Genomic DNA, 26,172 nt, shown 5'->3' on the forward strand with positions numbered 1-26,172 from the left:
GAAGATTCTCGACTCTAAAAGAGTGCAGGGTCAGGTGCACTTCCTAGTACAGTGGAAGAATCGTGGGCTAGAAGAGCGGTCCTGGGTCCCGCGAAGACGACTGTACGCTCCAAGACATTTGAAGGAATTTTTCCGGAGATTTCCTAAGAAACCTGGGTGTCGGGGTTCCTTAACCCCTCCTCAAGGGGGGGGTACTGTCAGGAGCTGCGGCGGTACTCACAGTCACCTTGACGACCGGGACGTCATTTCCGACTAAGACCCGACCAAGGCAACGGTCGGACGCCGCTTGTTCAGCGCCGCGTCCCGGCAATGTAAGAGGCCGGGCGCGCGTGCGCACAGTGCCCTCCAGCTAATTAGTCCAACCTGTGGCTAATTTGGTTTAAGTATACTGCCGCTGTGTATGTTTCAGGGACAAGCCCTGATTGCTTGCTCTGGGTATAAGAGGCAGGGAGGGCTTAGCTTCCCTGCCGGTTATAGCTTCTGTTGCCAGTCTGCTGACCTGCTCTGTACCTTGTTCCTGCCTGTTGGACTTTCTGCTGATTACACGTGTATGACCCTTTGCCTGGATTTGGACTTTGCTTGTGTATCTTGTGACCCTGACCTCTGGCCTGTTTACCGATCTTCCTGTCTGCTCGTGACTCTTGACCTCGGCTTGTTAATTGGAATTGCTACCTGCTGCCGGCCCTTGACCTCTGCTTGGACTTCACTCCGCTTGCCTGGGTTCTCCCCAGCCGGTACACACTTCACGACCCTCTGTCAGTCTGCAGCCCAGCCTGTCCCCACCATCAGGGGCTCCAGTGAACACCTGACTGGCAGAGTAGACTCCGGGTTGTGTTGTGCCGTCTGGAGGGGTTCCTAACACCCCCCCCCCCTTTATTTAGAATGGGTCTCCTTGACACTGTATTATTATTAAATATTAATTCCCATTAAGAACTCCACTTTAATTTAAAAAAACATAATGGTAGTTAATATATTTATCACTGAACCGTGGGTCTCAAAGCTGACTCCGAGATCTAATAATGAATGAGAATATTAACCATAGAAGCTAAGGAAAAATATTCTGTATTTTGTAGTGTCCCTTTAAATTGTGTGTATGTTTTATGTCTTGATTTAAGGTGAGATGAGATATATTTAGTCCTGTGTCTGCTTGTGTTCCAGGAGGCAATGTTTTGCCATCAAAGTCAACTTCTCTGGTTTCGTCATATTTACTTGCTGTTCTCACGTTACATGACGATCAACTCATTGCGGTTTCTCCACGGCAAGAAGACAGAGAAAGAAAGCTGAGTGCACTCTGCTGTTGTCAGATGTCTGCCTGTTCCTGCAGGTCAGAGAGCACAGCTTGGTTATCACACATTCCACAATGTCACAACAACAGTGCGTTGCCGGTAATATAGTCTCATCCTGGCTTCTGATATGTTACTTACTTGTCACGCTATTGGCAGGTAACCCTGATAAGAATAGAATGTCACAAAAACGTTGTCATTATATTGATGTGTTTTATTAACCTTATAACTGACATAGACCTATAGTTTTGGTGATAGGTTTATTTACAGTAGGCCTGGACCACCTGTGGCTCCTCAGGTGTTGTGAAACTACAAGTCCCAGCATACTTTGCACGTAGATAGCAAGATGATAGCTAACAGAGTATGCAGGGACTTGTAGTTTCAGAACACCTAGAGAGCCACATGTTGGGTATAATAAAGCCAAGGGTTGTTTGGGGACAGACCTGTCTACTCGTAATCCAAAAAATAGGATATTTTTATGGTTTCTGGAGGCATATAAAGACCACAGACATAATATAATTATATCAGCACCTCCTGGTCCCCTCTCCCACCGTCTCTTATTCCCTTATAGATATGTTATGACAGAATAGCAGTTATCATACACTTGTTACCTATGGCAATGAGTATAAGCTCAAGTGAACAATAATGAAATATTAGTTATAAATAATTTAATTCTGAAATAAAGTAAATGTTTTTTTCTAATAAAATACATTATTGTTGCACTGTGCTGTAATGTATTTATTCTTCTAATTGTCTGTACTTGGTGACCTTGTAGATATGTTGTTCAATCACCAGCAGATTCCAGTCATGTCCTTTCTCCTTGATTACCATTCAGTCTGCTCATGGACACTGAAATCTGCATCTGTACAAAAAGTACCACAGGTGTTGTGCAACGCTCTGCATATGTGTACAAAATGTGCATGGAGGGCCATGCATGCTGATGTGAGCATTCACACTAATTTTTTTAGAAGCCTTCTTTTCAGCTCCATCACTGCCAGTCTGAGTTTTGTGGTAAGGGTGTGTCACAAAACATGCTTGCTTGTCCATTCTAGCTTGCTGACAGTTCTAACTCTAACCAGGGCTTCTCTATTGAGATTTAGTACTGGTATGCCAAGCCCTGCACATGGCTGAGCCTATTTGCTAGATTACGAAACTAACTCTTTTGTTCTTATCTTGGAGTGTCTGCTACCCTTACTTGTTGTTACAGAAGTCCTGATGTCATTATCACCTCTTGCTATGTTGCTAGCAGGTATACCACTAGTTGATAGAAGAGATTTCGTGTAGTCATTCCATTATAATCAGGCAATGTAGACTTGGCCTGTGAGGGAACCATCCTTGACTGATCAAGATCATCTAAGATCTTCAAATTGTGCAGAGAACCATGATTGTCTCCTCAAGAAGCAACCCCTCTTCTGCCTTTGCAGCAGGAACCTAAAGTGTTAGTAACGTTCCGATGAATGAAATTTGATGGGAAAGGAATCATTTTAACCTGTTCTTCCGATTAAAACCCCGGACTCTTTTCACTGAGAAGAAGGTAGATATGGTAGTTTATGGCAGTGGTATATTAGCTCTGCTAATATAGATGAAGAATCTATATCGGCAACACTACATCCTGGTCGTATTGCTTCCCTGCACGCTCAGTGACCTAGAGGAACTTTGAGCACCTGACTGCTCGCTGACCAGAAACTATGTGTATGAGGTCGCCCTGTGCTGTACCACAGAAGGCACTTACGGGGTCAACTGAAACTCACGAGATGACCTGAGCACTATGAGCAGAACTTGTAAACATGAGTTAAAACATACTATGGCAATCCAAAAATAAAACAGCTTTTCTCCTATGATGAAAGAAAAAAAATAAAATATTTACATATAAACTTTAGTACGACTATAATGAACATGTGTTTGGTATTCCTATAATTGTTAGGAGTCACAAAACACAAACTGGAGTGTATTATGTTTTATGATTTATTTATGTGAAGGTAGCTAATGGAATCATTGAGGGGTTTTTTAGTCTGTATTTTCCAGTAGCATTCCCTTACATGATCTAGGTTGGAAGGGTTATCTAGACAGTATTGAGTTCTCTTGTCAGTGTAGTCTGTTACTAACAGTCAGTTGAATTATTGGCTCCTTATTAGACCTGCTACTGTAACATTTACTTCTTTCCAGAACCTTGGTGTTGGGTATATATATATTTTTTTGTAAAAATCGTTTGCCTTTTTGTTTTCCAGTGGCACTGCCTTCTTCCTCATTGCCAAAAAAGATGGGATAATGAGGCTGTGCATTTTCTATTAACCGTTTAACAAAATTAACACCACTAAACAGTATATCTTAACTTGTGTTTATGGGCCATTTTAGCCCAGTTATACACTAAGCTGGATTAGAGTGAACAGTTGATCAGAATCTTAGAGGGGGATGAATTAAAGTCGTAGCTTCATATCGGCAGCGGCCGTTACACATCTTTGGGATATGTAATGTTCAAGCTGTCTTCATAGAATATGCAAACAAGATCTTAAGGGATTTACTAAGTAAGCAAGTTGTAGACCAGTGACGTATCTACCACATGTGCAGGGTGTGTGCAGTGATCATGAGCATGAATCAGGGAGAACCTGCACCATCCACTTGACCTATGTGACCAGTCACTGTATTAAATGTCCTGCTGCTAACAGCAGAGATCAGCCCTCTGCCTTGGCTGGCTCAGCGTCTTGTCTGTCAGCCTAGTGCAGCATGCCTAGCCTCACAGACAGGGTGCACAGCCAAACAGTGTAGGGAGTTAATCTCTGCTCCTCCTCCCTGATGATTCAGCTAGCTTCCCTCCACTACACCTCTGCTCCTCCCCTTTCCTCCCATCCTATTTCTCACTCTCCCCTCTGCTCCCACCCCCTCCCCTTCTCTCTTCCTGTTTCTCATTCTCCACTCTGCTACTCCACCTTTACTCACCACTGTGTTGGCCAGCTTCCCCCCGCCATTTGTCACCACTTATGGCTATTCAAGAAGAAGACAGACAAGTCTTCTTTACAGCTCTTCAAGCTCTGCAGAACATGGTAATTGTTGGGATGGGATATTAATGCAATGTGTGTGTGGGGCAGTTAATGTAATGTTGATGTGAACTGCTAAGATAATGTGTGTGGGGAGGGGAGGGTTTTAATATAATGAGGGAGGTATTAATGTAATGTGACTGCTGTATGGTGGGACTATAAATTTAATTTGGAGTCTTTTTTTAATTACAAGTGAGGGCTTTGGATTTTATTTTGGGCTAATTGGTGCAATTAATATATTGTAGGTGCTAATAATGTAATATGGAGTTTTTATTATCCGTGAGGGCTAATAACTTAATGAAGTAAGGAGGCTTATTTATTAAATGCTGGTGCTGTTGATTTAATGTTGGGGGTTGTTCAGGGGTTGGGGAGCCTAAGTGTTCACTTAGATTTCCAGGGGGTAAATGTATCAAGCTGTGAGTTTGAAAAGTGGAGATGTTGCCTATAGCAACCAGATTCTAGTTATCATTTATTTAGTACATTCTAGAAAATGATATCTAGAATCTGATTGGTTGCTATAGGCAACATCTCCACTTTTCAAACCCACTAGAAACTTGCAGCTTGATACATTTACCCCCAGGAGTTCAATAGTACCTATCTATCCAAACAGGGTTCCTATATTGCAGCCAAGCAGCAACTGAGATTAACACACAGGCAGCAGGAAGTGAAGGCTACAAGACCCATGGTGTGGGTCTGTGAATACGCTTACACGCATTTTTTAAATACATTACTTATTTAGTACTTCACAATTGAATATTTGTGCAACACGCATCTATGTGCAATATATAAGGTTTCACATATCATAACATACATCTTACAAAACATATAGCATATAGTAGTGTACGCAAAATGGCATCTTTTACATTAACTTTATATCGACATGTTTGTTTCTAATAATTCCCTTGAGCAGTTTGTATATAATAACTATACTTCATTCTTCTGTGTTTATGGACATGTCGATCTGAAAGATTTCCCTAAACCTTCTTTTCCCATTCACACACCACTGTCTAAGGTTAATCGTTATTTTCCTGCTATTTGGTAAGAATTTGAAACTGTGAGGTCATCATCACGTGTGGCCAAACTGTAAATCTTTCTCAAACCTTGGACTAAGTAACAAGCATTGGTCTGTGTTTGGCAGCTTATGATAGGAGGGTGCTGGAAGCAGACCAGAGAGTTATAGATCGGAGACAAAAATAGTGACAGTCTGCATATCATGAACTCTACAAGTAGACTTAATAATGCCTTTACAGAGAATAGATACTAGATCTTCAGAAATATTTCCTTTAGACATCTACAAGGGAAAATAGGATTAGAGTGTCTTTAATGGAGAGGACTGAACCTATTCAGAATATAATGTCCCGCATTAGAGGGTATGAAAGTAGAGGTCCCCAGATTAGTATTGGAGGCTCACCATCTATATGAAGGTCGGCAGGGCCATACAAATATACCAGAGCAGGTGCCAGTCTGTGTATAGAAAAGATTTATTTCACTAAATTGAAGAAGACGAGCCACAATGGCAGAAATGTATAAAACTAGTAATGGACGGAAAACCATAAACGAAGAGGAATAAAACAAGTATGTGGAACGTCCTCAGGACTTTGACATGCTGTGGATGGACTTGTGTTCTTTCATAGCTTTCTCCCACTCCTTCCCATTGATCTGCTCCACATGGATACTGCGGACTGTGCCGTCATCCAGGCAGTGAGAGGCAATCCCTGGAAAGAATCAAAGAATCATTTTACACTAAGCCAAATCTTGTAACATTCCCAGATATATGTAAAATGTGCTACAATCCTTGTTATTTAACTGCAAGTATCAGTTTTAAAGGTAAATACTATTACATACAGGACGTTTGGTGTCAATTGTAAAAGTAACACTTCCACTATGATTAAAATTGCATCTCAAATAGATTCTAAGTTCACACACATACCTGACAGATCGCATCCTGTTCCTATATAACATTCACAACAAGAAACCCTGCATATTACTGTTCTTAAATGTACTGCTATTTCGTTGTAAAAAAAAGAGAATTTATTAGTTTTCTGCCATATTTCTTGTGAGCTAGTGATTCCTTGGTAATGTGTATCAAGTCAGTTTGAAAAGACAGAAGTCTGAGCTTTCACCCTCCCCCCCATTTCCTACAATAGAACTTGGCAGGCAGCCAGACTGTTTTGCTGGAGCCCTCTGCCAAACAGATAAACCTTCAGAGAGGGGTCACATAGGTGCTTTAAACGCTACATTTTATGCACAGCATCTAATGGATATTTTCAACCATACCGACTACCAAAACACCTTTGTGGAGAGTTTTTTCCACACCACTCTGAGCATCTTGTCCAAAGAAATCCAAAGTTATGACTTCACCCAGCGCTCCATAGCAATAAACATTGCTCCTTATTGCACCTTAAAGTGTCCCTCTAGCATAGTGTACTATGTACTTAAATGAGCGTTACTGTATTTTACAGAACATTAACGCTGCTGAATGACACTGCAAACACTCAATCTGACGCAACATGAAATGAACACTTGTTAGAAAGTCGCCTTATATTATTTTTAGATCAGCATCAAAGTGAGTTTAACAGGTTTTGTGAATGCACAAGAATCATTTTAAAATAACATCTGTGTGTACAAGGCCTATCATGTAACTGATACTTCTTAACCACTTTGCTGAAAGTTGTAATTGCTATTGTTTAGCTTTTATCTGCTTTTGTTAGATTGCGAGTACTTCAATTTTAATTCCTCTGACAACTGGTTGAAATGGACAGAACAAGAATTACAAGAGAGAGATGAGGAGGGTCACGATAAATGTTCAACCCTGACATTGTCTTCACCTGTTAAGTCCTAACAAGCAATTCACTACTTGGGCTTTAGTAACTAGTTATTGACTAGAGGGTGTTTTGCCCCTTTCTGATTAGACCAATTCTTATCATTTCCAATGTGTCAATTTCATTAGGAATAACTTTTTTAGTTTTTAGTTTATCCAAGAAATAGTTTGGGATATATATCACTATATTTTGGTAGCATATCACAAATAAACACTTTCTACTTGATAGGCTTTAAATTGAACCAAGAACAAAATAATTTTTTTAACGTGTCTTCCCCTAACTACTTTTGGTGAATTAGTGAAACCCTTGGAATTTACACTAACTAGTTCTGCCAAATATTTGTACAAGGTCTGACACAACTATAGGACGCAGAAACAAAGGTATTCAATTTAGTTTTGGAAGAGTTTTTTTTTATTTTGTTTACATTGAATTCTGTAGTGCAACTGCAGACACATGTAAATTATCCATCTCAGGCTGGGAGTAAGCAGGGATAGGGCTGAGGGTATGCAAAAATTGGGATCATGCAGTCCTATTTATATGTTTGGGATCACATGCTTTCTATGCGAGACTCATACAAAATGCTGTTAATGGGTCTGGGGTGGAGGTTGGGATATTTTTAACATAATATTTTTAGTGGCCATGTCAGTGCCTGTGGGACCTGTCCTATATCTGTCTTCATCTCTGCGGAAATGTAATGGCGATCTGGTGTCTGATAATTGAATTTAATGCTTCCTGGGCACGTTGCTGGAAACTGACAGCTTGGCTTAGAGGCGGAACTAGTGAGCTGTGGGCCCCGATGCAGGGAGACGGGGAGGAGGGAACCTCTGACCTACTGCATCTGCCGTGCAGCAGGCCTCATTATCTCCATGAGCCTCGGTGCACTGCACCTGCCGCACCACTGCTAGCTCCGCCACTGGCTTGGCTCCAGGGGCAACATGTTAAAACACTCTGCCCGGCAGCCGTCATAGCAGGGCACCAATCTCTACATAATGAACCAAGAAGGCTGCCCAAACTTTTGCAGTTTTAGATTATTTGCAATTTTTAATTTGTTAAAAATCTGAAAACAATTTGTCAATTTACACCACAGTTTGCAGAAAGATGTACGTGGCTTTGAACTATATAGAGGTTGTGGCAACATCTGTACACACTCACTGAAGCATACTATTTGGCCAGGGTGCTTAGACTTATCTGCATGAAAACTTATATTTCAGGCTTCGTGGTCCTTTAGACTGAAAGTGTTTCAGATGTGGCAGACAGAAAGCATAACAGGTATTTGTGTGGAGGAGGACTGTTTTCATATGTTACTTTTACACTGATACAATACATTGGAGAGTGAACGTAAGCTTTCTACAATCTATATATTTCATGCACGTTCTATGAGCTTGTGAGCTTTTGCCTCCACCATCTGCCTTCCTTCCTATATTCTCATTGGCATAATTAGCGCCATTGCAGGGGGTACAGAGGTGGAGAGAGGGGCACAGCCTCCACAGACTCTGCAGTGGCAGTACTTCCGCCACTGCCTGCACCCACTGTAATATCAGGCCAAGTACTATTACATTGAAGACGAAAAAGGGCAGAGCAAGAGGACTGACTGCATCGCAACCCCCCCCTTCAAATTTTGCTATGGAGCCTGACTATTTAGGGTTCCGTCCCTGTACTGCCTGCTTTCTATGAAGACTATACAGTAATTTCCCATATATCTGATATTCACCACCATCCGAATGGGCCACTTGTACCTTAGGTATATTGTTGTGTATAATTAGGTTATGATCTCTTTGTTCTTTTTGTGTCTTGTAAGAAAAAAAATCTACATATTAACCTATATTCAACTGTGCACTTTTTTAGTGAATTATACTGATAAACATAAGGCATCTGCAATGGACTTTTATCACAGAGGGGCTGCATTGCAATCAGTAATTGCCTCAGTAGGGCCACAATGGTGCGTGGATATAACCTATCCTGCTAGTAGCATAGTGGGTAAGTCTAGCCCGGTTTCATAACTTACCGTAGCCATCGGGGTTGGAGCGCGGTGTGTAGAAGCTCTGGACACCGCAGGTCTTGCAGAAGGTATGTTGTGCTTTGTTAGTGTTGAAGGTGTAAGTCGTGAGGTTCTCTGCACCCTGAGTAAACAGTAAACATTGACGGTAAGTATTCGCACCTTTCTCTTTACCTTTTACTGAAATAACATAAGAAATGTACACACTACTGATCAATGTATACAAAATTCAGGCTTTATTGTAACAATCCATATAAACAAGCCATTGGATATAAACGTGATATTGTAGAAACAGATATATAATATCTAGATTTTTATATCCATAAATATGTGGAGCAGAGTTTTTGAATGACTGTTGAAAAGTGTTACAACATTGTGGATCTGACACATTTGCATTTACGAAAATCAAGTTAAATAAATCTACTGTTCCATCAAGCATAGTAGCTGCTAAATATTGTTTATTGTAGTTAAAATAAAATAAATGTTTTCATTGTTTTATTCTTGAGATTAAAGGACAATGAAATCATCAGTACCAGTTGCTTCATATGAAACAGCAACTAACATCCACAAATATAAAGTTCCCATGCCTTGACAGAACATGATATATTAGATATTGTATTTACATTTACTATGTAGCTGAATGTAACCTATTGTTATCTCTATCAGCCATTCTCAGAAAAAAAATGGTTAAAGGTGACTGTTCATGCTCTCCCCATGACCTTAACTTTCTCTCAAATAACTTTCATTCTGTGATGTTGAATACTTTCATGTCAAAAAAGAAAAAAGTATTATAGGAGTGATACCTTTATTGGCTAACCCCCCCAAAAATATTGTATTTGCTAGCTTTCAGAGCACAGAGGCCCCTTCATCAGGCAAGTTTACAAATGAATGACTAAGAAAAAGGCACAACATTTAAGAGCTGTTACATCAGGACATTTTGTACAGGGGCGGATACATCATTAAGATAAGCTAAAGTAATAAAAAGGAGGTTTTCGTTAAGGTAAGAAAACATTAATGTCATACTTGCCAACTCTCCCTGAATGTCAGGGAGACTCCCTGAAATAGGGGTGATCTCCCCGAAGAGTCTGGAATTCTCCCTGATCCTGAGACAGTAAAAGACGTGGTTGGCTTCGCCATCTGTGGCATGATGACACAGTTCAGAAATTGTGTCCTATGTCCATGTATTGATGCCTATGGAGGTGGCCATTTTCATGGAGCCCAAGATTTAATAAAAGACTGACAGGTAAGACAACATGACTTCAGTAATGGAGACAGAAATGTAAAAGACATTTCAGTCTCTAGAGATTCATTAGCTTCTTTTCTTTAACGCATAGTTGACTATTCTCCCGGAATGTTCGGGAGACTCCCGCATTTCTGGGAGACCAGGGCAACCTCACAGTTCTCTCCCCCGCAATAGATAAATTGGGGGGTGGGGCTTAATGACGCAAATATCGTGTCATCTTAGCCCTGTCCCTGCTGTAATTGGCCAAAATTGTGACAACCGTTGGGCCAAAATGATGCGATTCATCAACCCCCGCCCCTGCACGCCCACCTCCCCCGGGATCTCCCTGAAGCCAACGAGGAAAAGTTGGCAAGTATGATTAATGTTCAACTTATTATAGATATATATTCAAACAAACATCTTAAGAAACACTTGGGAACAATACTGCAAAAAACACAACACATTTATTTTTATTCTGATAAACGGAGTCTCACATATATTTTTGTGAATGTTCTTACCTGTAACTATTGTATAATTGTATTTTTGGTTTAATGATCCTTCAAGTTCTCTATGTTTCTAAGATTGTTTACTTACAAAAGAACTCATTCATTATTATTTTCTTCTGATCTAAATTGCTCTTTTCATCACAAAATATCCCCACACAGTGCAAGACTGTGCTCTAATGTCAGAGCTTCTACAAATACACAGGAGGGTTCCAGGTCAAATGCAAATTTGAGAAACATTGTACATTTACCTTCAGTAGCTTGAAACGTGATGCAGGCACAATAAAATGCCTGTTCTGCTTCTTTACACAAATGCTGCAGCTACAAATAAAAGTGAGGGATAAATAAAAAACAATATCACTTTAAGAAAACATGTTCACAGTTAATTATTTCCCTATATTTGGATGTTTAGTAAAGGTAAGGTAATCTTTTATCAGGGAAGCTGCACATTTGTCCTGTCTTTAAAGTCTCCTTACCATCTACAGTACAATTTAATGTATCACTTTAAAAGGGCTGCGGAAGGAGGGTGCAAGCGGGAGAAGTAATCAGAAGCTGCCATCTGTTGAAGGCAGCTTCTAATTGGTCCTCTCACCCACCCCCGTACCTCTAACTTGTAGGGTCACAGATCAGGTTTTCACCCATTGATGTGAGACACCACAGAGCCCTGGGCTGAATGGAGCAGCCTCTGGGGCGGAGCTAATTAGCTTCCGGTAGTTATGTAGCGTTAAATTGCAAATTAGGTCTGAACAATATTTGAAACGCAGCGACCTGTCTCCGGGTGGATTTTAAGTTTCTGCTAGTGACTCGTAGGAAGCAGTTAAATCACAGTACAGGTTACTTCCTACTGGAGGCTATGACAGCAGCCACTCTCTTATATTTAGGAGGAATTTCAGAGGCACAGTTACCGGGCACTGGGTTATTGCAGATTGGGGATTTATAATCTACACAGTATTTTTTTTTTTTTCAATTCAGGAATATGGTAACTAAGTACAGGGAAAATAAATCCAAATTACAAATCCAGAGACCAATGATAGCTCATATCATCTTAATATGAAAACAACATTAATGTTCAACTTATTATAGATATATATATATATATATATTAAAACATCTTAAGAAACACTTGGAAACAATACTGCAAAAAACACAACACATTAATTTTCAATGGGGTAAAATGCAGTATCCCATAGCAACCATTAGGGGGCAGATGCAATTCTTAAAATATCTATGTGAGGTGCCTCCGGAACAGCTGTGAAACGCCTCGTGTGTTTTTTTTTGTTTTTTTTTACAGAAGTAACGTTCATTTTTGCTTACGCCCCATAGAGGTGCGAGCAAATATAAGCGTTACTTTTTATCGTAATATCTGTAAAAATGCGCATCCGCAATGTTCTTAGGAACATTGTGGAGAATTGAATCTGCTTCTTGTCTGTAAATTACCCCAAGTCCGTTTCACACTTTCAGAATAAATGTCACAAACACAAACCTAAAATTAGTCTTTCATTATCTTCTGTATACAGCTTAACTCGTTATCCAATTCTCAGGTTTTCTGGAATATCTTCTCTAGTTTTTCCCATTAACTTTCCTCTAATTCATAGAAAAGTTAGAATGTATTGCAAAAATGTAATTAAGCTTTATTGTCAAGTTTATATACACTACATGGCTAAACATATGTGGACAACAGGGGCTCAATGTATGAAGCTGAGAGTTTTCTGGCAGGTTTGAGAAGTGGAGATGTTGCCTATAGCAACCAATTAGATTCCAGTTTTCATTTTGTAGAATGTACTAAATAAATGATAGCAAGAATCTGATTGGTTTTTCAAACCAGCTGGAAAACGCTCAGCTTGATACATTTAACCGCAGGACATCACATCCATATGTGCTTGTTGAACATCTCATTCTAAAACAATGGGAACTCATATAGCAGCAAAGGGAAAACCAACTCAATAACAGCCTCCACTCTTCTGGGAAGGCTTTCCACCAGATTTTGGAACATGGCTACGGCATTCGCAATTATCCCGCTACAAGAGCATTAGTGTTGTTAGGTACTGATATTGGGCGATAAAGCCTGGCTCGCAGTCGGCATTCCAATTCATCAATCGTGTGACCCACTATCTTTCTCACTCTCTTTTTGACCCTCTCCAGTCTGGCTTCCGTCCCCTTCACTCAACTGAAACTGCCCTCACTAAATAACAAATGACTTACTCTCAGCTAGTCCAATGGTCACTTCTCCCTTATCATACTCCTTGACCTCTCTGCTGCTTTTGACACCGTCGATCAGTCTCTTCTTCTCACCACCCTTCACTGACTAGGTCTTTGCGAAACAGCTCTCTCCTGGTTTGCCTCCTACCTTTCTGGCCGCTCTTTTAGTGTGTCTGCTTCTGGATCTCCCCCCCCCCCCCCCCCACTCCCTCTCTATTGGAGTCCCTCAATGCTCTGTCCTTGGCCCTCTGCTCTTCTCTCTCTACACCACCTCTCTTGGAAAACTCATTCAATCATTTGGCCTCCAATACCACCTATATGCTGATGACACGCAAATCTATCTTTCCTCCCCTGACCTCTCTCCCGCTGTCCTAACCCAGGTATCTAGCTGTCTCTCTGCTGTAACTACCTGGATGTCACAGCGCTTTCTGAAACTCAACATCCTGCCAATGTTGCTATCCCTCTTGGATGACCACATCACTGTTTCTCCTGTCACCCAAGCCCGCTGCCTTGGAGTCACCCTTGATTCAGCCCTCAGCTTTACCCCTCATATCTAGTCCCTCACCAAATCCTGCCACTTCTGCCTCCGTAACATTACGAAACTCTGTCCCTTCCGCTCTCAGGAAGCAACCAAAAATACTGGTCCATTCACTCGTCATTTCTCGTCTCGATTATTGCAACCTCCTTCTCACTGGTCTTCCTCATTCTCGCACTTCTGACCTTCAATCCATACAGAATGCTGTGGCTAGGTTCATCTTCCTTTCCCACCACACTTCTTCTGCTTCTCCTCTGCGTAAAACCCTTCATTGACTCCCTATCCGTTTCAGAATTCAGTTCAAGCTCCTTTACCTCACTTACAAAGCCCTTACCAACACTTCTCCCCCTTACATCTCGGACTTTGTCTCAAGGTACATACCTATCCAGCCACTCTGCTCCGCCTCTATTCACCCCTCATTACCTCCTCCCATGCTCAGCTCCATGACTTCTGCCGTGCTGCCCCTAATCTTTGAAACTCACTACCCCGTCTGATTCGACTCTCCCCCAACCTTCAGTGCTTCAAACGCTAACTCAAAACTCACCTTTTCAAGCTCGCCTATCCTACCACCTCCTAACCATTCTATCCATCACATCCTCTTCCTCGTCTGCCCTACTGTCTCTTACGACCCCTCCCTTTAGAATGTAAGCCCTTGCAGGCAGGGTCCCCTACCTATTGTCCCACGTCTGTCTCCTGTCCCTCGTACGTCCTGTCACGTCTTTTGCTGCACTCTGTGCGAGTTCCCATAGCATTACTCACACTCATCTGTGCTACTGACGTGTATTACCTCATCTGTTACTTGCTTCTGTATCCGGCGCTACGGAATCTGTGGCGCCTTATAAATAAATTATAATCATAAGCCCAAAGATGTTTGATGAAGTTGAGGTCATGGCTCTGTGCAGGCCTGTCAAGTTCTTCCACATCAAACTCTGGAAATAATTTGCTGATGGACCTTGCTTTGTGCATGGGGTAGGTCATGCTGAAACAGGGAAGAGCCTTCCCCAAGCTGCAAAGCATTAAAATTTCCTTTCTTTTGAACTAAGGGTCCAGGTCAAACCATGTAAAGCAGCCCCAGACCATTATTCCTCCTCCACCAAATTTTACACTGCCAGTAAGTATTTGGGTAGGAATAGTTCTCCTGACAGTTACCAAACCCAGAATCGTCCATCATGTGTGTAAGGTGCAATCATGAAATGTTTATTGTTGAGAGATATACTAAATCCCATCTAATTTAAATGGCTGTTGTCATTGAATTGTACTATTGTGGAGATTCCTATTTATAACCCTAATAATAAAACCCCTACGCTGTGTCTATTTGCAGATACACTTCTCTATTAGAGTCTGTCTAGCACTTTCCTCCAGGCTCTCCATCATTGGATGGCTGTGTGTTTGCAGTCTTTTCCATACACCCAGTCTACACTGCTCATGCCACTCTTTGGGGTAGTGCCATGTTGGTGGGGGCCAATTGAAGGCATACTCCCAGTCATCCAAAGCCTTAATAGTGTCTATTTTTTACATTTAACCCTAATAAAAAAAAATCCAGAAAGTGCAATTTCTCTTTAATTTGCAGAAAATATAAAAGGTTATAAATTATTTACAAAAAAAATATATGAATGTATACATAGTGGGTGCGAGATGCCATTTTGGGAATTTATGGATTTTGGAAGGCACAAAGAGTTGACACGTAAGTCACTGGCAGTCCAGGTCTTATTACTTACTTGCAGTCAAACACATGAAGGTCAGCTGATGCCCAAACCTCGAAACGAACAGCTCCACAGTGACATCCTCCACTGTGCTTCACAAGCCCTTTGTATTCACTGCAGAAGCACAGAAACAGCGATATACAGATATTACTCATTGTGACATAGTAAATTACCCTACAGGCCTTGTCAGTTGTTATATTTTGTGGTCCCATAGCTATAAAACAGAATACTGGGGCTTCACTGTACATTCATGAATGAGGCACCTTCCATCTTTTCTTGGGTATAAATCATACTTACCTACTTTCTTCAGCTCCCTTCCGGGAGCCAGCCAATGGAGGTGGGCGTGAGGGGGCGGCCAAAATCGCCCATGTTGGCCCCGCCCCCTGTGACGTCATTTGACAGCGGGGGTGGGGCCAAACGCTGCGATTCACCGGGAATCGCGGCTTTTGGGATCTAATTCTGCCCACTTCACTAGGAAGTGGGGCACTTCCTAGTGAAGTGGGCAGAATTCGGGAGATTGCCACACTCACCTGGGAGACTCTCGCAAAATGCGGGAGTCTGCCGGACATTCCGGGAGAGTTGGCAAGTATGGTATAAATAAATGATGAAATAGAGATTCTCATTGGCAAGAACCAGGACTGCTCTATAAAAAGCTGTACTCCTAGGAGTCATCGTGACATTAGATATAAAGGTATCCTTTGTGTCCTCAGGAAGTAAAACAGGCCATGATCTTACCAAATAAACGGCTTCTCATTACATTTCTACATTTAGAGATATGTAGAACAATTGGTCTTTTCAGAGGATATTTTCCTAAGTGATATTATTAAGAAAAGCTTATTTTTGAGACTTTACCATTTTCAATGTTAATAAGTGTCCTTTTCCGTTGTAATTTTCATAGAAAAAATAGCGTAATTTCTCCACCACTAACACAAAATGACATCAATAACTATATTTTCTGAAAAAAGCGGGATCCTGATAACAAACTTATATTAAACTATGAGCTGTTTTACAAGCAAATATGTGTACATCACTATTATTTTTCAATCTTTTTATTTATAAAAGGTCACATAGGTCACAATAACCATTAAATATTTGACATAAAAGTTGTGTACAAAATACAATAACAAAGTTTACAAGGATAATACAGAAACTAAATCTAGATCCCTTTGGCCAGCATACTGGAGTTGTAATAGTGGTAAAGGAGCAGAATGAAACCTTACGTAGTGCGACCAATTAATGCAGGTTAAGGGGTAAAGTGTAGGTTTAGGTGTTGCCCAGAGCAATTTCTAGATTGTACCGAATAAATGATAACTAGAATCTGACTGGTTGCTATGGGCAACATCTTTTTTTTTTTTTGTAGAAGGTTTAATAAATCTACCCCTAAATGTCAGGGTGCTGCTATTTTCTTTTTTCTTTAAGTGGGTTGTAAGTCGGGGGGGGGCTAGTACCAAGCGAGAGAGCACACAGGTGGGGAGGAGGTAGCGGGTACATAATTATTTTTATATAGAAAACTAATGTAAAAACAAATAAATATAAAACCAGTCATATGACAAGTCACTAACAACTGTAGAGAGGGGGCCTCTTCTGAGCATGCTCTGGTTTGACTCCTCATATGCAGTGAAGCCTTGACTGTGTGGGAGACAAGAGAGACTTCGGCGCCCCCTCACACAAATTTGTCTAAATGCACTGGTCCACCCCTGCCCCCCTTCTCTGGCTATTCACATCCTCTGGAGGAACAGGAATGTTTTCCCACTGTCATGTTTTCCCACTTTCATTATATTGTAAAAATTGCAATAGGATAGATATGGTTACAAATACAATTCACCTGCCAGAGACCGACTAAGGACTAGGGGCCTGATTCATTAAGGATCTTAAATGAAGAGGATTCTTGTTTCAGTCTCCTGGACAAAACCATGTTAAAATGGAAGGGGTGCAAATGAGTGTTCTGTATTGCACACAAGTTAAATACTGTACACAAATACTTGATAGCTTATTTGTACACTGAAATTTAAAGTTGATATTTGTGTGCTACATGAAAAAATAGCCAGTATTTAACTTATGTGCAAAACAGAACACTCATTTGCACCCCTTCCATTGTAACATGGTTTTGTCCAGGAGACCGAAATAAGAACCCTCTTCATTTAAGATTCTTAATGAATCAGGCCCCAGATTACCCAGTAGAGCTGGTTGGCATCTACAAAAATGTATTTTTAATAACAATTAAAAACAGACACATTTTGTGGCAAATATCTTTATTACTGATATTATTTAAAGATAATATCAAATGTGGCACAGCCACTGATCAGAGTAGAGTCTATGTAATTTGAACCATAGTGTGTATGATTTTAGTTAATTAATAAATGGGGACCTCTCACTAAGCTTAATATTTGCATCAACATATGTTTGCTCATATGCCTTACATGTGCCTTACTAATAAGGAGGAGTATCCCCACTTCTGCTGATGGGTTCAGTGACAGAACGAGGGACAGGCAGTTTATAATAAACCCTGCTGCTTTCTTTATTTTAAAAGGAAATTGCAGGGGCACAGGTTATGGATGTAAAAAAGTGTCATAGCTTTACTCTTAATCTCATAATCTTCAGCAATGATGGGCAACCTGATGTACTTCAAGGGGTGCATTTGCAGTCTTCCAATCTGCAAAAGGGATGCACATTGCCCTTAATTTCAAGAATGAAAAATAAACCAGACCCATAAAGAAGTTTGGCTTGTCCCCACATACCGCTCACTTGCTCCAGATTTCACCACATGCCCTCAGACCCAAACTTTCCACAAAATGCACACACATGCACTCCAAAACTCCCCCACATACCTCCTCACATTCCCCCAACATGCAGCTCAGACCTGCTCACACGCTACCCACATGCCACTCAAACCTCGCCAAATGCCCCTCAGACCTCCCCTACATCTCCATTAGACCTCACTCACATTCCCATCAGACCTCCCCCACATGCCCCTTACATTCCCATCAGATCTCCCCCACATTCCCATCAGACCTCCCTTACATGCCCATCATACTAGCCTCAAATGCCTCTTCCATAGCCATCAAAATTCCCTACATGCCCATCATACCACCCTCAAATCCCCCTTGCATGCCCAAAAGACTTTCCCACATGCACTCCCTGCTCCTATGGTATGCTGTATAACCGCTCTGCGTTGTGCAGAGGATGTCACATGATGTGAAAGTCGCTGCTGCTGTTCAGTCTCATTTTTTACAACAGGGGTAGGCAACCTGCGGCTCTCCAGGTGTTTGTGAAACTACAAGTCCCAGCATGCTTTGCCAGTAGATAACCAGCAGATAGGTGGCAAGACATGCTGGGATTTGTAGTTTCACAACACCTGGAGAGCCGCAGGTTGCCTACCCCTGTTCTACAACAATGGAAGCTGCCGGCTGGGGGCCACAGGTGAAGGATTGGCGGGTCACCTATTGCCTGCCACTGATCTATGGTAATGGGAAGGGTATATCTGCAAGGCAAAGCTCGGGGTCGCTTTTAATTACATTATAGGAAGGATATGGTTATTTAATGTAAGTAATTAAATGTCTGTTAACCAGGTAGACCACATACTTTTGAAGGTAACCTCAGTTTGGATTGGTCTTTATGCTCTTATAAATGTGAGCTAATGAGACATTTGAACAATTTTACAAGTTTTTTTTTAAGTACAAACTAGCAAACTTAAAGATGCGAGCCATGGAAGCACTGCGTAAAGAAATGACCAGTTAATCGCTTAATTAAATGCAAACATACAATCAACTAAATCATTGTATTGTATTATGTTTGCAGAAAACACTAGTGTACAGGTAACATATCCTCTTTAAAATATAGAGCACCTTACACATGTCCCAGGTAAGTTATATTAATCATGAAGACCACTCCACTAGACTAGCATAAACTCCCTTTAATCCTATGAAGCGCGGACCCGTTAAAGTATTTCAGTATGGTGCACAGTATTTGCTAATGGACAGCTCCGTTTGGTTTTGAGCACTATTATCTGACTTGCCATAATAAAATGTTTCACCAATGTTGCCGGTACGTTGCTTCTTTCACACAGAATAATTATAGCATACAGATTACCAGGCAAGCTCCCTGAGGGAGGCACATTCCAGATTGGGATACATTTTACCAGCTGGAGTGAATGAAGTTTGATTGAATTACTTACTCTTTGCTGGACACAAATTCCTGCCACCATGTTCTAATTAAAATGATACTGCGTGAAATCAGAGGCTGGATCCAAACAGCTTTGTAATAATGCAATACCCCAGAACAGAGACACGGATCAGAGGCGGGTGTGAGAAGGAATAACTAACACTACTTTATACATAAACAAAGTGTGCCAATGTGCCACGAGAATACTCAGCTCAGTTGTATCAAACCCATTATACTTAAAGGAGAACTACAATATTGAACACATGGTTAATTTAATGTAAACAGAGTTGGATATTTTTTTTTCAGACATTTTACAAGCTACTGTATTTATAGTTTAATTTCTTGGCTCATTACAGTGTTGCTTCACAGAAATTATAAAAAGATTGGCAACCAAGTGCATGACAGAGGGAAGACTATGTTATTTATGTTAATTCAGTCACATGTCTTTCTGTGCTCCTCTCCCTTTAATATAGGAAACAAATCAATGGAATAGGCTCAATTTTAATATCTTTCAACTTGACCCATTTCACCTAAGACATATCTTTCCTACTTATTTTCCATTTATAAAATCCTGCACTGTGTTAAACAACTTATATAAATAACAGGTTATTTTGTTTTCAAAACAAAAATTTTTTTTTCATCCATATCCCTCAGTTTATAACGCAATAATTAGCAGATTATTGCTATTAACTTTTCTACTGCTTTTGGGAAATACGCATATGTTTGTTATTCTAATCTATTTACAGGTGTGCTGAGTAATTCATATGACATGTATCAAGTGAGTTTAACAAGATAGACATTTGGGTTGTAAAACAACATACATAACATAGAACCTGGCAGATAGCCATCATTCCTGAAACGGTGTTGTTGCATTCTGCAAAGTAGTTCACACGTACTGCAACGGAGAAGCTGATAAGTTAATAGTTTATCAAGTATAAAACTTCAGAAATAAAAAATAAGAGAAATTACAAATATTGTTATCATGTGGGCAGGTTAATGACTAAAAAGAGTGAACTTTTCCTTTAATTCAGACTAAATTAGGGAAATCCAAAAGAATGTTTGCGTCTTAGCAGCTGTAACGCTTAGAAGAGTTTCTTGTGTGACGGACAAATGACATTTGTTATTAACTTTAATGTGTTACTTCTCTGGCTTCAGAATGCTGTGATTTTCTGCAAGAATTTTTTTCTTCTCTAAACTACCAGGTGGACACCAGTCTGAACAATATACAAACAAAAACCAAAAGGTGAGCTGAATAGTAAAAAGATAAGTCAGGTTCAGTAAGTACTTGGTGAGATACAGGCACATTGGTACCCAAGTGAATGGAACCGATATCCTAGCAATGTGTGTGGGCAATATTAATGGTCGTAGTTTTGGTGATAATATGAAGGTATCAGTTGGAGGTATGAGGGCATCCACTTTCTTGCTGCCTGGGCATGGATGACAAATAATTGGATAGTCCACATACTCTGATTTCCCCTTAAATGTTATAATGGACGTTTTTTGAGTGAATGTACCTTATAAAATTAGTTCTAAGTCAGCAAGTATAACTTAGTATTAGTATAAGATTTGTTTAGAGCCTTTGTTAGGAATGATTAAGTCCAAGGCAGGAAACAAGTTTTCCTCCCCAACGTCCACTTTGGTTAATGAGATTAATATGCCAAAGGCTGTGTATTGCAGATATGCAGTGGCTGAACTACCACCGGAGTCCAAGGCACCCAGCAGTATATACCGTATTTCCCCATGTATAAGACGCACCTTTTCCCCCAAAATTTTGGGTCTAAAAACTGGGTGCGTCTTATACAGGGGTAGTAGCATTTACCCTGTCAGATGATTCCTCTGTCCGGTAAAGTCTTTTTTCTTCTGTTTCGTCTGATCCTGATGCTGGAAAGCCGCTTAAGGTCCTCTTCACGATGACCGATTGTCCTTTCAGGACCTTGTCAAGGTCTTGAAAGGACATCCGATCATCGCGAAGAGGACCTTAAGCGGCTTTCCAGCATCAGGATCAGACGGACAGAAGAAAGAAGACTTTACTGGACAGAGGAAGTATCTGACAGGGTAAGGCAGAATTGACTATAGCGTTGTCTCTCCTCTGTATAAGCTGCACAATTACTCTGTGAAGAAATTGAGGATAATGTTTATCCTCAATTTTTCACATGACTTATATAGGTGCGTCTTATACAGTGGAGCGTCATATACATGGGGAAATACGGTAATCTCCTTATGCCGTAGTCAAAATGAATGATTTATCCCTTGATAATCGATTTATTAATATTTAATGCAACAATCTTTGTGTTACAAGGTATACTACAATCATACTAATGTTATTTGGTACAAGTGATGAAAAAAGCGTAATTTCAATGGCAAGCCTCAGGCAGCAGGATGGTTACAGTAGCTGCTGTTTTATTTTTACTGAAATAATTCAGACCCCATGGGTCACCTACATAAAGTGCCACACTAGCATTCTATGTACAGTAATACGCTGGTGGCTTTCTACATGCAGTGATACGCTGGCTCTGGGTTACAGCAGCTTTTTGTTGCACATTCACCATTTCACCCATTTTCACAAGTGTCTCTCAATGTGCCAGTCTACTGTTGTAGGTCTTTATCCTATAGGAGTTATGATCTCTACAAATGCTATAGAAAGATGGAGGGTGAATGCTCCATCACACACTACTATAAATGCTGTGAGCTTCTAATGTGAAAATGTGTTCTCGTGTAAATCTGGTGATGTTGTGACCTCACCAGGAATCCTCCTATCTGATGAAAGGCCTGGTCAGGTCTCCCACGCGCATCACTTTTAAACAGGATATAATAGTTACATACGGTACCTCCCAACTGCCCCAATTTTGGCAGGACATGGCAATTAGTGGGATGGGGGCTTAACAAAAAGTGGGTGGAGTTTCCCCCCCAATAAAATACACATTTGTGGGTGGAGCTTGATTGGGACGGGGTGTGGCTTATTTTGTCCTGATTTCGTGATTCTAAATGTTGGGAGGTATGTAATTAATGTCCTCCGCCTTACCATTCTATTGCTTACCTCACATTTACATCCACACTTCAATATCACTATTCACTTTCCATCACTGCACAATGAGCTATCTGTGGCTGGTACCTTAAACCTGTTCTGTAAATACCATGCCAACATATGCTTTTATGTCAGAAAGGACTAGTGCAGTAGTAAAACAGGGAGCATAAAAAAAAAAAAAAAAAATAGTCAATGAAAGAAAATGTGATATAAAAAAAGCAAGAATTATCCTACTTATACTCTGTTCTCGTTATTTATTTCTGATTAACTATTTTAATGTTTGACTTTTATCCACTAATTGCGTGTGTAAATAGGAAGAGACGGCTCTGCAGTATAGTGACTGTATATAATACAAACATCTACCATTGAGCTACAGAGACAACACCTGGAACAGGTCATGTACTCATCTTTTTCTCTGAGGTCACTAAATATGATGTTAATTAGAAAAAGTAATATAATGCATAGCTGCCAACTATTTTGTCTCCCCCCTCTACCTAGCCCTTCACTGGCTCCCATTCCCTTTCAGAATCCTCTTTAAGCTCCTCACACTCACCTACAAGGCCCTCGCCAACTCCACTGCGCCCTACATCTCCACCCTCCTCTCTATTCATGCTCCATCCCGCCCTCTCCGTTCTGCCTCTGACCGTCGCCTCTCTTCCCCCCTTATAACCTCCTCCCACGCGCGTATCCAAGACTTCGCCCGCGCTGCCCCCCTCCACTGGAACAAGCTCCCTCCCTCCATCAGAACTTCCCCTAATCTGTCCAGCTTCAAACGGGCCCTAAAAACCCACCTTTTTCTTAAGGCCTTTCTGTCTCCCACTTAACTTCCTACCTTATCTTCTGCCTCTGTCCCCCTACTCTCCCTCTCTCCCCCGCGTCTCTCTGTCTGTCCACCCCTCCCCTTAGATTGTACGCTCCTCTGAGCAGGGCCATCTCTCCTCCTGTTTCCACCACTTCTAACTCTGCTCTCCAGCTACTTAGCCTCCTCCTCAAAGGTCCTCCACCCCACGTCCACTTTCGCTCCCTCCTCCCCCTGGGGGTCTCCCTGTCTTCCGCGCCCCCCTTCTTGGGCCCCGTCATTTTCGGATCCTCCCTCCCCCTTCCCCGCCCGCTCTAGCTGTGCATTGAGCGTACTGAGTTGCTGTGTTTACTGTACTGTGCTGTCTCCCATTGTATTGTGATTTTGTTTGTCTCTGTACGGCGCTGCGGATGCCTTGTAGCGCCTTATAAATAAATATTAATAATAATAATAATAATATTTCTACTTTCCAGGGTCAGTCCCAGGTTTTAAAGATTTGTCCCCTAGAAAAGTCCCTATTTTTCAGCATTGACCACCTACTATTCTGTATATGTGATATAAATCTCACTATCTATACCAATTGTCTGGACTTTATAAATATTTATTGAATAGAGGTAAAGTAACAAATTAAATTATATCTGAGTTCAGTAAACATGTCAATCTCGGCTTTGTAGCTCACTAAGGTGTATCTACAAAATGTTGCATACGGCATCACTGGATATAATAGTAAAATACTGAGCTATCCACAACAGAAAACAGAATATTCTGAGTAAAAGGTACATTTATCTTAACCAACACAACAGGCAATTTGGTTCTACATTATAACATGACAATGGGATAGAATTATCATCTTTATCTTGTTGAAAGTTAAATTAAATTGTATTTATATGTGTCAAACAAAACATTATACCTGAAAAAAGCACATCACTGAGATATGTCTATCTAGCTAATACTTAATACATCATAACTGGATTGACCAATAGTGCTACTTATATCACTATTATATAACAATAATATATTTTTTGCACAGAAGAATAAACTATTTGTGGAACTCTGATATTCGACAGTTTGAAAAATAACTTATTTTTTATTGTTATGTATGTACCAGTAATATATATTTACATCCCCAGTTTACATACATCCACTGAGCCTCAGCTTTGTCTACAGATACCATGCTGCCATTTTGTGGTGTGAAATGCCTTGAATACTGGGACTCGTTTATATAATTATTTATTTTAATTGACCAGATGGGGGGGAAAAAAACAGATTTTTTTTTTAACAGACAGTGGGGATAAACAGGTCTGTTATATTCTATCACACAAGGGAATTATAGAGAATGTTAAAAAACACACACAGTAATATATTGCTCCCTCTAATGATCTTATGAGACTTCCCCTTGTTCTGGTGGGTTTATAATTAAGCTGATTTTATAAAAGAGATCAATGAATCTCTTTGATTTCCAGTCCAGTATTCACAGCATCAGTCTTGGCTGCAAGCTCACTACCATGAAATAATGGTGGTTTCAGACAAAGACACTGTGGAAGACCACCCCCATCCCCCATGCTAAAAGAGCCTGTCTGTTTGTCTTCTTGTATTTTAAAATATTTTATTAGTATTTTCTTACTTGTATTGGTATACAAATGATGTGATAGTGTAGCACTTATGGAGGCCGTGCTATAACATACAGTATGTTTTTCTGACATATTCCCCCCTATTGAGCGTGCTATGAAAACACTGGTTTACCATGAGCTACTTTCAAGTTACCAGGGAGATCAGCTGCAATCTATTCTACCTGAATAATATACCCTATGTTATATTATAACACACAGGTAGCAACTGCTCCTCACATTAACACCTGCAGACATCTGTACAAAGCAATGGGTCATTTCATCACATTTAGTTACAGCAGGTCCCTGGCAAGGTGATGGGGGATAGGTGATATGGCAACCAGAGGAGAGAATGCAAACAATATTAGTGTTGATAAAAGTAATCCTAGGAATAAGTCATTATAAACTCCAGATTAGCCAAAAGCCCCAGAGCCCCTCAGGATACTCACAAGGAGTCCAGCAGAAGTTTGGCTGCATCCTCAGAGCTGAGACTTTGCTGTTTGACAAAGTTAACCCAGCGTTGCCTCTGAGCCCCGAGGTCCAGCAGAGAATACTGCTCGTCGTTCTCCTCCACCTGTTTCTTGATCGCTGCCTTCTTGCCTTTGCCCTTCTTGGTATCTAGGACCTGCAGTGCGGGTGTCGGCGCCTCCAGCATAACCACAGCGGCAGCCGCCGTCCTGGTGTGTCTCTCTGTGGCTCCCCGTTTGGACGACGTTTTTTTCGCCTTCACCATCTTGGCTCGGATGTCCCTGTCGTTAGTCCCCTCGGGGATAACCGTGCAAAGTGGAGCGGCGCTGGAGCGCACTCTAACAACTCTCTTCTTTTTCGGTTCTTGCACAGGCAGCCACCGGTAATCGGCTGTCAGCGATTAATCGTGCCACAGGACGAAGGTGAAGCTGATTTTTCGCTTTGTTTGTCGTATTCTATTCCTTTTTTCAATTCGCTCGCTTCGCTGAGCATCCAGCAGGGGGCAGTGGAGAGCGCTGTACGTGAAACACGCAGCCCTACCCTGCCATGTTGATTGTGCCTGAAGACAAGTAGGCTGGGCAATGCATTGGGTACTTGAGGTGGGAGAGAGACAGTATCTGCCATTTACTTACTTTTCTCTAGTAATCCTTTATGAGAATTTGAGATGAGGCCTTTGGTTCTCCATCTGTTATGGAACTACAAGTCCCAGTATGCCCCACACAATCTTTGGCACTGAATGCAAATTGAACAAGCTACACTGTAGCAAGCAATGTCTGTTAATAAAAGATATATATGAACATACTCCTTTTTTTTT

At 41.0% G+C, this 26,172-nt stretch overlaps 2 protein-coding genes across 2 annotated transcripts in view; one reads left to right on the forward strand and one right to left on the reverse strand.

Moving 5' to 3' along the window:
- Positions 1–3,157, forward strand: part of PIGL (phosphatidylinositol glycan anchor biosynthesis class L) — a 130,326-nt gene extending 127,169 nt beyond the window's left edge. The window contains exon 7 of the mRNA XM_075196934.1: positions 1,159–3,157. Within this exon, the coding sequence (XP_075053035.1) occupies positions 1,159–1,284 (126 nt within the window). The 3' untranslated portion in view covers positions 1,285–3,157. The remainder of the gene's footprint in view (positions 1–1,158) is intronic.
- Positions 3,158–5,781: 2,624 nt separating this feature from the next.
- CENPV (centromere protein V) lies at positions 5,782–25,866 on the reverse strand. The gene is made up of 5 exons (XM_075196936.1): positions 25,340–25,866; positions 15,314–15,412; positions 11,113–11,182; positions 9,146–9,260; positions 5,782–6,033 (listed from the first exon to the last, which is right to left on the reverse strand). The coding sequence occupies exons 1-5, from the start codon at positions 25,621–25,623 to the stop codon at positions 5,909–5,911; spliced, it is 693 nt and encodes a 230-aa protein (XP_075053037.1). The 5' UTR covers positions 25,624–25,866; the 3' UTR covers positions 5,782–5,908.
- Between the last annotated feature and the right edge of the window lie 306 nt (positions 25,867–26,172).

This window comes from Mixophyes fleayi, chromosome 2, assembly GCF_038048845.1.
Source record: "Mixophyes fleayi isolate aMixFle1 chromosome 2, aMixFle1.hap1, whole genome shotgun sequence".
NCBI lineage: Eukaryota > Metazoa > Chordata > Amphibia > Anura > Limnodynastidae > Mixophyes > Mixophyes fleayi.

Coding starts and splice junctions, on each gene's coding strand:
- CENPV (XM_075196936.1), bottom strand. CDS start 25,623: ATGGTGAAGGCGAAAAAAACGTCGTCCAAACGGGGAGCCACAGAGAGA. Junction 15,413..25,339: donor AAACTTCTGCTGGACTCCTT/GTGAGTATCCTG, acceptor GTGCTTCTGCAG/TGAATACAAAGGGCTTGTGA. Junction 11,183..15,313: donor CTTCATGTGTTTGACTGCAA/GTAAGTAATAAG, acceptor TTTTATTTGTAG/CTGCAGCATTTGTGTAAAGA.